The sequence below is a fragment of the Neodiprion fabricii genome, chromosome 3 (genome assembly GCF_021155785.1).
Source record: "Neodiprion fabricii isolate iyNeoFabr1 chromosome 3, iyNeoFabr1.1, whole genome shotgun sequence".
In the NCBI taxonomy this organism is placed as follows: Eukaryota; Metazoa; Arthropoda; class Insecta; order Hymenoptera; family Diprionidae; genus Neodiprion; species Neodiprion fabricii.
The window spans coordinates 16,688,654-16,704,414 of record NC_060241.1 but is presented as its reverse complement, the minus strand read 5'-3'; the positions used below and the strand labels follow the sequence as shown (position 1 = coordinate 16,704,414).

At 36.9% G+C, this 15,761-nt stretch overlaps 2 protein-coding genes across 10 annotated transcripts in view; both read right to left on the bottom strand.

The window, feature by feature from the left end:
- The window catches only part of LOC124177516 (collagen alpha-3(IX) chain-like), a 95,106-nt gene that overhangs the window by 4,802 nt on the left and 74,543 nt on the right, over window positions 1–15,761 (bottom strand). For 7 of the 9 annotated variants that reach the window (XM_046559941.1, XM_046559943.1, XM_046559938.1 and 4 more), the window contains 5 exons: window positions 6,874–7,053; window positions 6,565–6,734; window positions 4,576–4,746; window positions 4,317–4,508; window positions 2,315–2,516 (listed from right to left, as the gene is read on the bottom strand). In XM_046559941.1, coding sequence (XP_046415897.1) covers window positions 2,315–2,516; window positions 4,317–4,508; window positions 4,576–4,746; window positions 6,565–6,734; window positions 6,874–7,053 — 915 coding nt within the window. The other 2 variants (XM_046559939.1, XM_046559946.1) reach the window with 2 other exon arrangements.
- LOC124177517 (jerky protein homolog-like) lies at window positions 7,613–9,837 on the bottom strand. Its single transcript, XM_046559948.1, has 3 exons — window positions 9,372–9,837; window positions 8,009–9,094; window positions 7,613–7,920 (listed from the first exon to the last, which is right to left on the bottom strand). Exons 1-3 carry the CDS (start codon window positions 9,691–9,693, stop codon window positions 7,751–7,753), a joined length of 1,578 nt encoding a protein of 525 aa, XP_046415904.1. The 5' UTR covers window positions 9,694–9,837; the 3' UTR covers window positions 7,613–7,750.

The window sequence follows — 15,761 nt, the reverse complement described above, 5'->3', positions numbered from 1 at the left end:
TGTAACGGATAATTATTATTACAAAAATTAACTTCAAAATCACAGAGTTCAAATTGAGTCTGGAACCAAAATCAAAGATAGATATTCGGAAGTAGAAAATTATCCTGAATTTGAAAAGTTGTTTGAAGAAGGATTAACGGAATAGATCGGTTTATACCTTATTGGGTTCATTTTGGGCTTGTTGGGCTTCAATTGGGTTGAACTCAAAATGAAAGACACACACAAAAAAGAAAGAAATAGCTGAAAATTAGAATATGCTGTAAAAATGTAATTTACAAACAAAAAAACATCGATCAGGGTCGTATATTATTACGCCGGTAAACGGGCCTGGAACCAATATTTTATCCGTCTATCTGATTCCTGTTGGAAATTCTAAACATTTTTTCTTGAGAGATTTTTCGTGAAACTTTTCCCATTCAAGATATTTAAGGGTTTTGTCGTTTTTAATGCACCCAGTAAATTGGCTTGCCTTTAACTTTGATGCGAAAAGTTGAACTATGTGCCACACGCGCAATTATTGTACACCTTGCCTAAAGCTTGCAGACGTATCGTTTCTATTACCAAGTTATTTATTTATAACAACCTGTGAGATCATTCCTTGCATGCCAATCTTTGTGGTATAGGTATACTATGTGCACAAACATGTAAATAACGACGCCCAATATCCCGTAAACCCACAACAGTACAACCACCACCTAGCAATTACAGACTAAGATTATTTATCGTGTAGCAAATGCAAATGCAATAACGCCCAGTATTGTGGCACTCAGATCGACTGTAGACTGTGTTGTACCTGGACGGCCTTGCAGACCAGGAGACCCGATCCGACCAGGCCGACCACGACCAGGTGGTCCAGGTGGACCCTGCATCAGTGATGTCAGCTCGCTCATCTGTTCTATTTATTTCATGCAAATAAGTGTGACATCTTCATTTAGTTTATCATGTCATATTTAAGTTTCATTTTTTTCTGCAAAATGTTATTAATACGCAAGTAATCACTGGTTTAACACAAGTTGCAGTTGATGAATTTGTAAACGGTATGCTGGTATGGGTAAGCTGAATCATCTGAAAATAAGAAATGTTCTGAAAATTTGACAATTTTGTAATATCCCAAACGAAACAGACAAGATGTGTCCCTTAACACCTTGAAATCGTATTCGAACTGTCTGAAATCCTTTCAAGGCGTATTTAAGGCGTCCTTCTGACAATTTTGTTGCACTGGATGTTTTGGGATACTTTGAAGAAGTCCAAACGACATGTATTTGTTAACGTGTAGCTGGGCTGACTTGTATAATGTGAAATAAATGTACTTCATAGAAATACATTTCATTTCAGAACTTGAAGTTTTTCGTTATATCTAAATTCTGAAACTAAAGAACTGTGCTTGAGTTACATATTGTACCAAGTACACAAACGATGCGATTCCTAATTAAGTGTTCTATATTCCGCAGATAACGTGTTAGATTGAGCGCAGACTTCACAAGCGGGTTTTATCAGAATTTTTCAGAAATACTTATGCTGTTGTAAGAAAAATGTAGTAAGAAATCAACTGCGAGGCGATTATCATGAAAATATTGAGTTTCTCTGAACAGCACAAGCTTTTTGTGCTTATTTTACAGTTTCTAAATTTTTTCGAAAAATATTGAATTTTGCTGGAAATTCATTCAAAATCAAAATTTTGCTACACATTTTGAGCTTCACCGATATATTTTCGTGAATAATACCATGCGATAATAATTTTCAAAGTTTATAAGACAGTTTTCAAAAATATTACCATAGTTTCCCAAAAAATTTCAATAAGGGAGCTATAAGAAATTTACACAGATGGGCATAATAACCGGGATTTTAAATGTTGTCAATCCTTTAGAAATTGCAACAAGATTCCACTGTTTTTACGGGTTTTGTAAAAAGCCAGAATATGTATTTTTAAAGTTTACTTGAAGAGGATTTTAAACCGGTTTAGCTTTGCAATATATTTAAAAATATATATTTTTTCTCCACATATAAGCGCCTTTAGCACAGGATTGTTGATGTATGCTTATAATCAATGTGTGATTCACATATGACTGTGAATTTTAGGTATAACGACATTAACGATACACGGATTATCAGTAAAAAAAAAAAAGAAGAAAATCGAGAATACTTTCATCTTCAAGATTACGTCTCTCTTTGAGAAATTTCTGATCATAAATATTCAGGTTTTGCATCACGCTGTTGCTTCTGAAGTGTATAATTAATATCATAACTTGCATTTTCTCAACATATGCGATACCTCAATAAAAATGAGCAAAATTGTAGCGTTTGAATATCTTACCTCTCAGTACAGTTGCACAAATATCACGAATTTCCGCGTCACTGTAACTTCTTCCGGGAGTCCCTTGGATTCCGGGCATACCCGACTGTCCTCTCTGTCCTGGTGGCCCTGGGAGTCCTGGAGCTCCCTCTTTCCCAGGCATCCCTGGAGGACCCATTTGTCCTTCCGGTCCTCGATCGCCCGCGGCACCTCTTTCACCTGGCTGTAAACCAGTAGATAAGCATGAAAGGTAATACTTTTAAGTATGAATTCGGAAATTTGTTCTAAGGGTACTTTGATGACGCTCAATCGAATGGTGATAATAATTTTGCAATCAACCCCTGAAATCATTATAAAAAAAAAGGGTTGAACCGTTTTGTTCGGAACTTGATTACTTTGTCAAAAATTATGTCAAACAAAACTTCTTGGGGAGTAAAAAATATATTAAAAAAAAGTACTCTATGTTGATTTAAGAGTTAATCTAAATTTCTGGTGAAATTTTTTTATTTTTATCTATTTTACAAGTATCGAAAAATTATGACTGAATATTGACAAAATTACAAGTTGAAAAAGTATGATCACGGACTCATTCTCGGTAATCATCTCATGTAGTTGTTTTGTACGTGCAAAAAGTATACATCGAGTTATTTCGTGGTAATATACGCATAGTTTGTCTATTCAGTTCTGGAATTATAGGTACTAGCTTCACATCGTAAAATGCAATGTTCCAACAATATTCAACCTAAACCGAATGGACAAACTCTAACACGGGAAAATTTAACACGGGATAAATTCGCCTGCATTCATGCGGTTCATGGCACATTTTAACGCTCCACTTTTGTCTCATGGTTCACCATGATTGATGAGGGCAGCCAAAAGTCTATGGGTAAAATGTACTCTAGGAAACTAGGAAAACAATCGGATTTTGGTATAATGTATTCTGAATTGCATGAACGTAGGCGGCTTTACGCCATGCTGGGAGGATTCCGTATAGGCGAACGATGCGAACGACCTTTCGTGACAGGTAGACAACCAAGATTGCATGTGAGGTGCACGCGGTTAGGATGAACTGTTGTTCGCGTCATTCGCCATCACGGAAACGCTCTGGTATGTGAAATCACCCATGTTGCATTTCCATGAAATAATCCTTGCCGTGAAAAAATCTGTAAAAAAAATCCAAATTAGCCCTGGAACAGTAACGTTAATTTTTTTTACCTACTCCGGCATCGAGGAGGGGGGGGGGCAATTGCCTGGGTTAAAAAACTTGTTGCGTAAGTTTCAAAAAAGTGGTCAAAAATCAAAGTGTCTTGAGTAAAAAACGTAAGCTATTGCGGTGAGAAATTTAAATTCGCGTGGGGTGTTTTTTCACCCTTTGTTACCGTTCTAGAGTTAATTATATTTGAAAATACGTAAATGATTGCGATGACAATTATTTAGATTTAGATTTAAGAAATTGCAGAAAGGGTTGCAATATTTCGAAATAAAAGAAACATTTAAAAAATACCGTGTTTGTTAAAATTGTTCCGATACTTACCAGCCTGAATATTTTTATGTGAGCAGAAAAATATTTCGAAAAAATATTCCGGTAAAAAATATTCATTTGGGATCATTTGACACTGATTCTTTCAGAACGTTAAAAAAATTAAACTCGTTTCTAACGACTTCGTAAGTATGTAGATGCCCCACTCCCTCCCGAATATTGAAATAGATGAAGATTTATATACTTTACTGCCTTGACTATTAGCTATTCTACCATGCCTTCGCGGTCTATGAACACTGAAGGCATTATTTTATTTGTTCGAACCAATTTCGATAGCACACATACGCAAATATAACGACCTTGTCAAAGCCAATAAAGATCTATTCTTCATTAAAACAAATGTGATGCCTGCCACGGTGCGCCTACGTATTCAAGTTCTCACATTATAATTTCAATAACATTTCTGTTCAAGACTTTTTTTGATCGCAAAAGATTTCGTTGTGTTTTACAGCGAAAGCTTTGAAAATAATGCAACGTATTCACCATTCCTGGAGTGCCAGGGTGTCCTCGTGGTCCACTCACACCCGGAGATCCAGCACCATCAAGAAAGACACTATTCGTACTCAACATGTCACCTGGGGGTCCAGGTGGTCCCGGCGGACCAGGAAGTCCTTGTCTTCCTTCGAGTCCCGGCAAGCCAGGAGGCCCTTGTTGTCCTGGTACGCCTGGACTGCCCTGCAAATATACACTTCGACAAGACAAAAAAAACAGGATTTTAACCAGTACAAGAAGAGTGACTTACTGAATTTCCTGGTGTCCCACGGGGTCCAATGGGCCCTTGTTCTCCGGGTTGTCCGTTACCTCCTTTTTCGCCGGGTTTTCCCGTTGGCCCTGGAAAACCTGACTTTCCCATTGGCCCGGTGGGACCTTGAGGGCCAGGATTTCCCGGTTCACCTGGCAATCCGGATATGCCCTGAAATATAATTTTTATTGTATATTAGCGATAACACATAATTAATAATTTAGAATAAGTATTTATTAAGTCAGTTACATTTATGAAAGCAATATAATAATGAGCATCGCTTCTAACAGTTCTAACAAGACCGCACATCTGCCTACCTTCCAAGTCTCACACTTACCACAACTAGGCTTATGTAAAAGTCCCTAGTCCCCAATAATTATATACTGTAATTTTTCGTGGATAGTAAACGATAAAGATATCAGCCCCGGTATGTTGAGACATTCTGTATCCCTTGCTCTGCCTCATGATTGACTTACGCAATCTCACTAGCCTACGTAAGTATTGGGTTGGTATCTCTACCGTTTACTATCCATGAAAAGTCACGATATGTTTGAATGATGGTATCAGAGACCATAAATTTGCAATCGCAAAAGGATGTTCTACCCTGAGATACTACTTGTGGCGAATTCCATGCTGTTTCACTTACTTAGTCCAGGAAGGTCACTGTTCTTAATTTTGTTGTTAGCTCAGTGTACATGGGCAGTAGTACTCTCAAACACAACTAACCGTTTTGTTTTTTGTTCCTCGATATTCGTCACAGTTTGGAAGTTGGAAGCTGTTCAACTTCGAATTTTCGGGTTACTCGAACATATGCGAAAACTTGACAGGAAATTCCAGACATAAAATCATGAAAATTTTAAGACTTTGCAGAAAGTAGCATCTTGGTTGGTTTGCAAGTTTCACAAAATTTATTATTATTACGACTCAATTTATTATTCCACGTTTTTCAAAGTTCTTGCAATTTTTCATAGAGTTTACTGTAATTTCTTCAGACTTTTTCGAGTGTCCAGATAAGTCTAGGACAGCAAATTAACTGTGAAACTTTTGGAAATGACTTGAAATTTTTCTGATTTTGCGGGAAATTTTCTATAATTGTTCAAGATTTTTTAAAGTGTTACGAAAATTTGAAGTTATAATGGCAACTAACATTGAAACGGTGAGTGATAGGACTAAGTAGAAAAATACGAGTAGTTATATTTGTTACTTTCTTCAGTCTTTATGCTTTTCAAACCTGTTCTCACACTCTTACAGCTACCTTACACTTTGCATCCTCTTCTTATCCTCACTTATCTAACTCAGTTCCCGCTTGTGAGTCAGCAGATTGCTCCCTATACTGCACAAGGCACTTTGTAAATTGCAACTCATATACATCCTTTCTCCCATATACTCTCTGTCAAGATATCTTTCATTCGGCAAGCATATAAATTCATCTGTCATCGTGAAACCAAACTGAACTCTTGCCTTTTCCCTCCTACGAACGATTTCTGCTTCACATCTTTATATTGTACTCTTCAGATCTTTCAGAAATCAATTACATAATCAATCATTGAACTCTCTTAATATCAGTTGCTTTCATCTCCCCTTATCACTTGTCCGTGTGCATAGTCGACGTGTTACGAACCTAAAACAGGCCGTCATACCATCACGGCTGAATGCGATTATCGATATAATCACTCGACGTGATTACAGTCACCTACCCTGTAACTGTACTAAATTGTACTAAAGTCACAACAAAATTGGGATTGGTGACCGTCCCAGGCAGGAGAAAACTGCATGGAATTCCTCTTAAATATATTTACAATGGTTATGAGATTGTAATCTGTAACTTTTGAAAATCTTATTTTGCACATAAATGGCTTGGTGAATCATCTGATGTGACTTCAATTTGTATTACAAAAATGTGTGAGCCAAATCCAAGTTGGGAATGTGTAGATGAACTTCCTTGGTTAGTCTTTAATTTCATGTAATAAACACATGTGTAGGGAATACCTGCAGTCCGTCAGAACCAGGAGTTCCGTCAATTCCGGGCGGTCCAACAGGACCAGGGATACCGGGTAAGCCTGGTGCTCCACTTTCTCCTTTAACCCCTGGTAGTCCGTCTTCACCCGGAGAACCTGCAGGTCCTTCAGGCCCTACAATTCCCGGGTTACCGGAAAGTCCTGAAAGTAAAAAATAATATCTGGTGAAAGGTTATCTTTATCAGTATTTTACATGAGAAAAATCTTAAGCGGCTCAGTAAAGGGAACAGTGTCATCGTTATAACAAAGGCATATAATAAATGACCTTCTCCAGGTTTACCCTTTGATCCCGGAATTCCTGGGATTCCATCTGTGCCTGGAGGTCCTGGAGAACCTTGAGCACCCGGTGGTCCAGGAAATCCTAATTCGCCTTTGGGTCCTGGAAGGCCTGGGATACCATCTTTTCCCAACTCTCCAGGAAATCCGTCTGATCCCGGATAACCGCGTTCGCCACTTTCTCCTACAACACAAAGGTCTATGAGTCAGGTGCTGCAGACGTGAATTTTGAACATTTGAATTTTTAGTCAAGTATGAACCAGGTTGTTAAAATTATCTGGATAAGCGTAGTTTTTTTAAAACAGGCTGCCTTGGATGATTGCAGCCCTAGTCCTCAATGACTTAGTTTCGTTCGTTGGATTCCCGAATTGGAGAGACCGGAGCAGGTTGTACAAAAAAATGGAGAGTTTTGAAATAGTGCATGATATGGAGGAGAAACAAATACACATCAAAATCAAACGAATTGAATAATAAAGTAGAACGTTTTTGAATAAACTGTATCTAACTACAGTGAACGCTAGATATATGGCACTGCCACAGGACACAAGTTGGGGAAATTTCATTCGTGCCCGTGATTTGTAATTTCATTCTTGAGCTTGGGAAGGGAATATTTTATACACGTATATGTACTTTTAAAAATTGTCTGTGTAAGATGTTAAAAAGTTTTTTTATTACTTTTTCTGCAATTAGTAATGTATTATTTACTTATTTTTACTTTTCATAGCATGATTATACGTACATATGTATTTTAAATATTTACATTTTGTACTGATGAACAACTCTCATAAAAAAATATATTGATCTTGTCTCTTACTGTCAAAATGATATTTTTTTACATTCATTGCTTATCAGGGAACTATCGATTATTAGACAATAAAATATTACTTAGAAACATAAATTTTCATCGCAGCTAATCTCGCTTCCTTTATGCTCCAAATAATTGATTCAGGAAGGGCAGGATTCTTTTCAAAAAACGAGAGCAAAGTGTTTGCTGCAGCTACTGCATCATTCGGATGAACATTCTCATTCAATTCCACTATCACATTCGGTTCTGAAAATTATTTTGACAAGTAATCATCACATTCAATGAAGAGATATCATTCTTATCTTATTGAATTCATGCAATACGAAAAGGTTACCTTCAGCATCATTGTCGACAAACATCATATTCACCAACTCAGCGTTTGTTGGAATAGACACATCATGTGATCGTGAATCATGTGTAATCCACTTTTGAATAGCTTCGTTGTCAGCAAGCGCATAACCATTGATCTGTCTAACAGTTCTTAATATCTCTTCATCAGTTATTGCTTCATTTGAAATAGAGATAGAATTCCTATTTATAGTATAAAAATGATCAGGTAGAATTTGTTTCCAGCATTTGAATATCGTATCATCTTTTACATTATTCCAAGCATGAGAAACCCAGTCAATCACTTTCTCGATGTCAACTGATTTCAGAAAAGAAACAATATCTGTACCATTTTTTTGTGCGTAGAGGATAGCGATTAGAAAGAGTGATCTGTAGTACTTCTTGAAAGTTTCTATAATACCCTGATTCATAGGCTGCACTGTTGATGTTATATTTGCTGGTAGGTACATTACTCTGATATCACCGTCAATGAGTTCATTTGTTAGTAGATGGCAAGATGCATTATCAAGTAACAGTTTTGCCTTTACTGGGAGTTTTTTTTCCGTCAAAAATTGTTTCACTCTTTTCACAAAGTCATCTTTGAACCACTTTGTGAATATTTCAGCATTCATCCAAGCCCTTTTCTGACTAGCATAATAAACTGGAAGGTTGTTACTCTCGATTTGTTTATTTATTGCCCCGGATTCTTCTGACTTTCCAATAATGATCAAAGGCATCTTAAGTGATCCATCTGCATTACTGCATAACATTATTGTCACTCGATCTTTGTTGACCTTGAAACCACTTGGTGCACTCGATGATTCTTCAACCAAGGTTCTTTTAGGCATCTGTTTAAAATTTAGATCAGTTTCATCTGCGTCAAATATTTGACATGGGAGCAATTCTTCTTTGTCCATAATGTTTTGAAAATCAATCTTAAAAGTATTTGCAGAAGGAACATCAGCCAACATCGTTTCACTACACCTAATGTATTGTTGGATATTATATTTTTTCTTCCATCTGTAGAACCAACCCTCACTAGCAACAAAGTTTTTCATCATGCCAAATTCTGAGTGCAATTCTCTGGCTTTTGCTGAAATTAATGGACCTACTAATTTATCCATTCTTTCATGAATAATTTGATAATAAATAATTTATAGTAAATCAATAAAGTATATTAAATAATTTAATTAGCTGAAGACAACGTGTCAAATGACAAGAAAATTTGGTTGCAACAATTTTTATTCTCCTTTTATATAGCGCAAGTGGTTTGAAAATATTTTTACGATGTGATTCAAATAGAAAACAAGAAACATAACGTGTTATAGAAAGAATAAGAAATAATGAAATGCATCAACATACATACGTACCAGTGATCAAGGGACTTGTCAAAAATGCACCTGCTTTGACATTTCTGTCAAACCAAATATATAAGGCCTCTTCAAGGTCATACATAACAGCACCCTTGACCCTTTTATCTTTCGAGGTTAATTGATAAGTACAGTCTTGTTCTATCAATTTTTTTTTCTGTGCTGCCCATCTTCTTAGAGTTCTCCTTGGAATACTGTACTTTTTAGATATCACCGCCCCACCGCTTTTCTCCAGTTCATGTAAAATGTTACACTTTTCCAGTACATTGAACCTTTCACGCTTCTTTCTTTCTGGATTTTTATCAACTTCCTCGTTTGACATTTTAAATAACAGAAGTTTCTTGATGCACGTGCTGTGGGCGCTAGATATAGTATGGCCCTGCCATAGGGCTCGAAGAGAGGAAAATTATCCGAAATAGTTTGGAAGGGGGGGGGGGGGGGGGGGGTACGGCTCGGGGTGCTATGGGCGCGTCGAGGTGGGGGAAGCCGCATTTGCGTATGCGATCGTGCGTGAGAAGGGGCACTCGCTCGCATGGCCTTCCACTGTATGAGCAATTTTCGACCAATGACAATCTTGTTTACGCTGAGAGAAAAAAACTGGCAAGCGGACACGTGAGCCGGTACACGAGACTGCCCAGTGTGCGGCGAGCATTCTGAGGTGGGGGATGTTCCGTTTTTGTGTCACCGTGCATGCGAAGAGGAACACGCTCGCATGACCTTACGCCGAAAGGCTATTTATCTAGCTAACTTCCTCATTTACGGATCAGATCCACCCGATACTCACAATCAATCTTACACCGAAATTTCATCCAAATCGATAAAGTCGTTTTCCTGGAATTCAGAATACAATATTTTCCTATTATCGTGCGCGAAATCGAATTTGCGTTCGTAAAATGCCACTTTCGCATACGCTGAGAGGAGCGTGCGGGAATGTATATGAATATACGCGCGTTATCGAGGCGTACCTATGTTATTATATTTTTTGACACAGCGTGCGGTAAATTCGTTTTACCGTGCCTGCGGAACGTGCGGTAAGTGAATGTTACCTTTACAGTGATCTCTAGAATTTTAATCACATACTCCTGCGCACTGTGTGCGCACCAGATTATAATCGATGTCAACAAACAGGGTGCTAAGGAGCGAAGGTGATGCTCAGATTACTAACATCGATGACAAAAGGTCATATTAGCTTTTCTTTGTGTACCAATACCAGTTTTATCAGATCTTATCGCGAACTTACCACAACCTGTGTCAAAAAATAGTATACATAACTCGTGCGGGCAGGTGACCCTGCTTCTTGCTATCCTCGCTTTTTTACCCGCGTTTTTACATCATACTTATGATTAGCTATCAATTTTTATATATATATATATATATGTATATATTATACAAATTATATATATATAAATAAATATACTTTTACAATATACACTATGTAGCCAATCATCGCAGCATCTAAAAAAACGGATAGCAAATCATAAGTATGATGTAAAAACGCGGGATCTAGATGGATCGGCGTTGGCCCATCACTCATTGGTCGAAGGGCACGGGTTTGAATTTTGAAAATGTAAAGATTGTAGACAAAGAAACTAACTGGCATAAGAGGATCATAAAAGAAATGATACATATCTCTAAAAACAACACTGTCAACAAAAGAATTGACATTCAAAATTTAAATCACCTCTATTAAACTGTCACGAGGAAATGTATTGACTGTCATGAAAACAATTTGCTAACATTCCAACAAATGCGTAAATAGATGTACGACTTTCAAACATTGTTGTTATAATTAACATTAAGATAATAGGCTGGTCAGTATAGGCATATGGGTAGTCACTTCCTTCTAGAACACCATGTAACAAACATCATAAGTGCTAAGGATCGTCGATATGTGAAGTTTTAAATAATTTAATTTTTTCACATTAGTTCAATAATAAGATTAAACAGTAGTATTTTTTGTACATTAGTAAAATTGTAAACACCATATAGTTCTCATGTTAAATCTGTTATTTATTTCACATTAAAGAAACCTGAAGATGGTAGGTGGGGCCTGCCGTAACGTCGTGGAAAAACATAATTGATTGCTAATAGTGCATCATTTCATCTCTGACCGTCATCCAACTAAATCGATTCTGTATAAATATATAACATGTGAAAGTGAAATTTTTTTTAGTTTAATAAATTTATATTAGTTTTTTAATTTACTTTTTTGCGGTCGGGGGGGCTTTGTCTCCCCAAACCGCCCCTTCCCTGCGCCTTTATGCCGACACTTTATACATCACAAGCTTTTATAATAATTATATGGGTCGAGCTTTGCGAAACATAATAGGAAAAATCGTATACGATACTCGTACGCTGCATAGCTGTACCTACACTAACTCTTTTATCAAACTCCGCTTCTGCGGAAATCATCTACTTTGCGCACTCGTATCGTAATGTACTATTTCTGCATAGACGCGCGCACACTCATGCAAATGTTGGATACTGCTATAAAATGATTATGTGAGTGCCGAAATGTGTTTCGAAGTTGAAGAGAATTTATTCTTCTGAAGTGACCGTTTTCACGACGACAAATACAATTGGCACTCCGCTTTACGATTTCGCTAATTATAGAAATAATTGGACGATCATTTATTAGCACAGCTTTAGCTTGGTCTATCATTATTTCTACTGGCCCGTTAACTTTCGGTTGGACGTAATCACCAGATCGGTTTAAGATTCGTTATTACCAGAATGATGCAGCGACACTTCGCTCGGGTTTTGTTCTCCGTAATGCGAGACAGTCACGAAGTTTCAATCGATCTATAAAATTATAGCATTCCTGAGCCTCTAGGGTCAGTTGAGTTGTCGGCCAGTCCAAAAGGAATCGGGTTATTGTGATTTCATGCTACATTCTTTACGACTATTTTACATGACTTATTCACAATCATTCTATCTCACTTTGTTCTGTACCATGTTGTTGAAGTTATTTGAATCACGTATTGCGACACTGCCCTGCATCACGTAACTGCGATGCTACTGAAATTTTTTCATGTAGTTTAACTTCACAAAAACTGATATCTGTAAGTTTTAAGTAATAATGATTTTATATTTCATACGTGTGACAAGCCATTTTCAGATTCCACATTCTTAACAAAAATTGTAGCTCATAGAAGTAGGGAAGGTAGTTTCGACAACTTCTATGAGTCAAATGTAATCTAACAGATTGTTTTGTGGAATGGCGGGTCCGTTATTAATATTATTAGACCAGGTCATTTATGACGTTGGAGTGAAAACAAAATACTTTTGATTCCCGCTCACTTACAGCAGGAGTGTCATAAATCCGAACCTTAAATTAAATACTCACTACTGCTTCAAGACACCACTAACTCCTATTTCAACAAAATTACCGACTATCTTCGATTGACTTCAACTTGTTCAGGATTTAATTTACGGGTCAAAAATTTCGTTGATTGGCGTCACGACATTGTTTGTGTACTAGATGTACGAGTATGTGATTGGTAGTAAATAGCAGTGGCCATAAAGAGTGTCACCATAGATTGTCACAAATTGATCTATAATAATTATTTCCAGTGAAGACATGTAGGTCATCGATGCAGTGATAGTACAAACTCCGCGGTTGACAGATTGAATCGCTTTTATATTATGTATTCGATGACTTAATATTGAAAACTCTGCGCAGTGCACCGTTGTCATGTGGATTCAGCCTTTATGAGAATTATACCCGGAGGTTTCTGTAAAACTCGCCACTCAATGCCAGCAGGTAGACATCCGAAACTGCATTTTGAATATGTATAACAGTACTAACTGTAGCTTCCGTTTTCTATCTGCTCGAGTTGATCGCGAGCAACGAATTTCACAAAACAACCCCTGGTATAAGAAAAATGATGCGGAACGCACGTTTCAGCCTTTGCAGAATAAACAATAGGTTAAAGAGTGGCGAAAGTCCACGGGAAAAAAGTTCCAGTTTGGAATGAATTTTGAAGTTATAATATGCAAAACAAATCCGTAATAAAAGATTCCGGGTATTTTCCAGGTTTTGCACACTTAATTTTTCGATTCTAATCGTAAGGTAGGTTCTATAGTCGTTAACCAGGCACGCTAAATATTTTAGCTTTCTCACGACCAAAAGAAAACACTATCATAGCCTTAAAGTCCAGCTGCCCGGTTTCAAGATAATGTTCACGATTTGATTCTGAAGTCCATCTATGGCTAGAATTTTTAAAATGTTTGTGACGCTCTTATAATTATATTTATACCAGTATATTAATAATCTGGGATATTCTAAAATTACTAATAGTTTGGTGCAACTATTTTAGGCTTATTGGGATAAAGCGAAATTCAACTATACTCATCAAAGTAATTGTTTTTATTTAACTTATATTCAAGTTTTAACATTTGCAAAAATGAGTTCGATCCAATGGAAATTTTGTAGCGTTCGAAAATAGTTTTAATCTTTCCTCGTGTATTGGGATAAAGGAGTACCTAAATGTTAATATGAAAAGGATGGGAATTTGTGAAAAGAAAAAGACTGATTACACAGCATATATATTTATGGACAGAAAAAGAGATTCTATTGCTGTTTAAAAACTTATATTCATCTCTATCTTTTTAATTTTAACAGGGAAATCCTTTCGATACAAAACGTTTTAGATAAGCGAGACGGTTTAAGCAAGTCCCGTGGCCTGAGTAATTCAAATAAATTATTCATCAACGCTAGCGACCTTTTGGCGATTAACGCTCATTGACAATGTGTTTCTCGATTAGAATACTCAGCTGTGCGGTCATACAAAAATGTAATTTATAGCAGAGCTAATATTATTGCATTGTGCCTGTCAAGGCTCCGTGTATCATTTGATCAATGGAGAGTACGGACCAGCTGAGTTTTTATTTAACAAAGTCACTAGAATAAAAACACTGATACATTTTTGCTCATCCTATGCACATATAATCAACAGAATAAACTTGAGGCCAACGATAGAGTTTTGCATGGCCTATTTTAACTCGCGAAGCGATACTGAGAAGTACTTTGAGTTTTTTTAAGTCCCTCATACAGCTTAATTTTCTAAATTACGGATGAGCTGTGTTTTAGCATCGCGGCAAGCTACTTTGCGCTCCGTGTCAGAAATTAGCATAGTCTGGTTAATTGAGATTGTTACGTCATTGCTACATTCTCGGACGCTTTACCACCATCCTTGATACACATCTGAAACACTTCAGAGGTTTTTTCATTCGCGCTAAAGAACGCATCTGGAATCGTCCGTGCTTATAGAAAAAAAAAAACATGTATGTATCTCTTTATCTTCTGCAATATCTTCTCCTACTGAACGTTTGTTATACTCTTTGTATTGGGCTCACGTACCATTCTACAAACTTTATGAGATTAAATTGAACCTTCCATGTGGCGGAGTTTACGGCAAAGGTTAAAAAATGAAGTTTTTTTCTCCGCTAAAAAATTTAGTTCCTTGCCAGCTCATTTAGGTGTCTGAAGTTTTTATGAATCAAGCTAGATTGAAAACTCAAGTAGTCACTAATACAGAGTTTATGTAAAAAGGAATATAGGTTAACACAACAATTAGCTTTCAGCTTACTAATTCATAAAACTTATCATCAGAGCTAAGTATGAGCTACAGTTTGAGTTTTCGATCAAAATTCCAGGTACATACATGCTTATTTTACGCATCATCGTGATCGCGATAGACCTATTAAATACTGTAAGATTAAAAGAGAACCTGGCCGAGTTGGGTAGATGTGCATAATTCGTTTTCTCAGTACGAAATTTTATAATTCACAAGTCGAGCAACAGCAGAGTGGATCGTTATTGTAGATTGTGCAATCTCGTTTGCATGCGGATATGAAACTGCCGTTAAACCACATACACACTGATTAAGCCATATTTAAAAGCTATTTGTTATTTTAATCCCACACGACAATTAGTCGCTATTTCTAGTTGGATCAAGTGAATACATTTTGGCCAAGTTTGATGATAAATCTAGGTTTATATCAACTGTAATTGGACTGGTATAATTGATATTATGGCTATGCAGAAGCAAAAATGCGTGTTTTCATTAATGTTCAGATCAATCGGTCTCTGACTTCATAAAAACAAAATCACTGGTAATCGCTGGCACGCATTTTGCCCCTCGGATCATGTCTAATCATGGGGTCCCCCCAAATTCACGCATGCACTGAAACCTACCTTCTTCATCGACACAGCAAACAAGAGCATCATCATTCGGATCTCTAGTTGACTCAATTATCGCTATATTCCCAGGCTGATCAAGAACCGAGTGAGATGCTTTGCGCTACTTTGGCTATTCGAAATAATAGGTCTGGTAATACTTGAATAGCTAGTAGATTTAAGAAGGCTTACAAAGACGAGTTCGTGGC

Bases quoted from the DNA above. Each gene is read 5' to 3' on its own strand.
- LOC124177517 (XM_046559948.1), bottom strand. From the start codon at position 9,693: ATGTCAAACGAGGAAGTTGATAAAAATCCAGAAAGAAAGAAGCGTGAA. The intron at 9,095-9,371 runs GTACGTATGTAT...CATTAATTTCAG, and splicing joins GACAAGTCCCTTGATCACTG to CAAAAGCCAGAGAATTGCAC. The intron at 7,921-8,008 runs GTAACCTTTTCG...AATAATTTTCAG, and splicing joins TGTCGACAATGATGCTGAAG to AACCGAATGTGATAGTGGAA.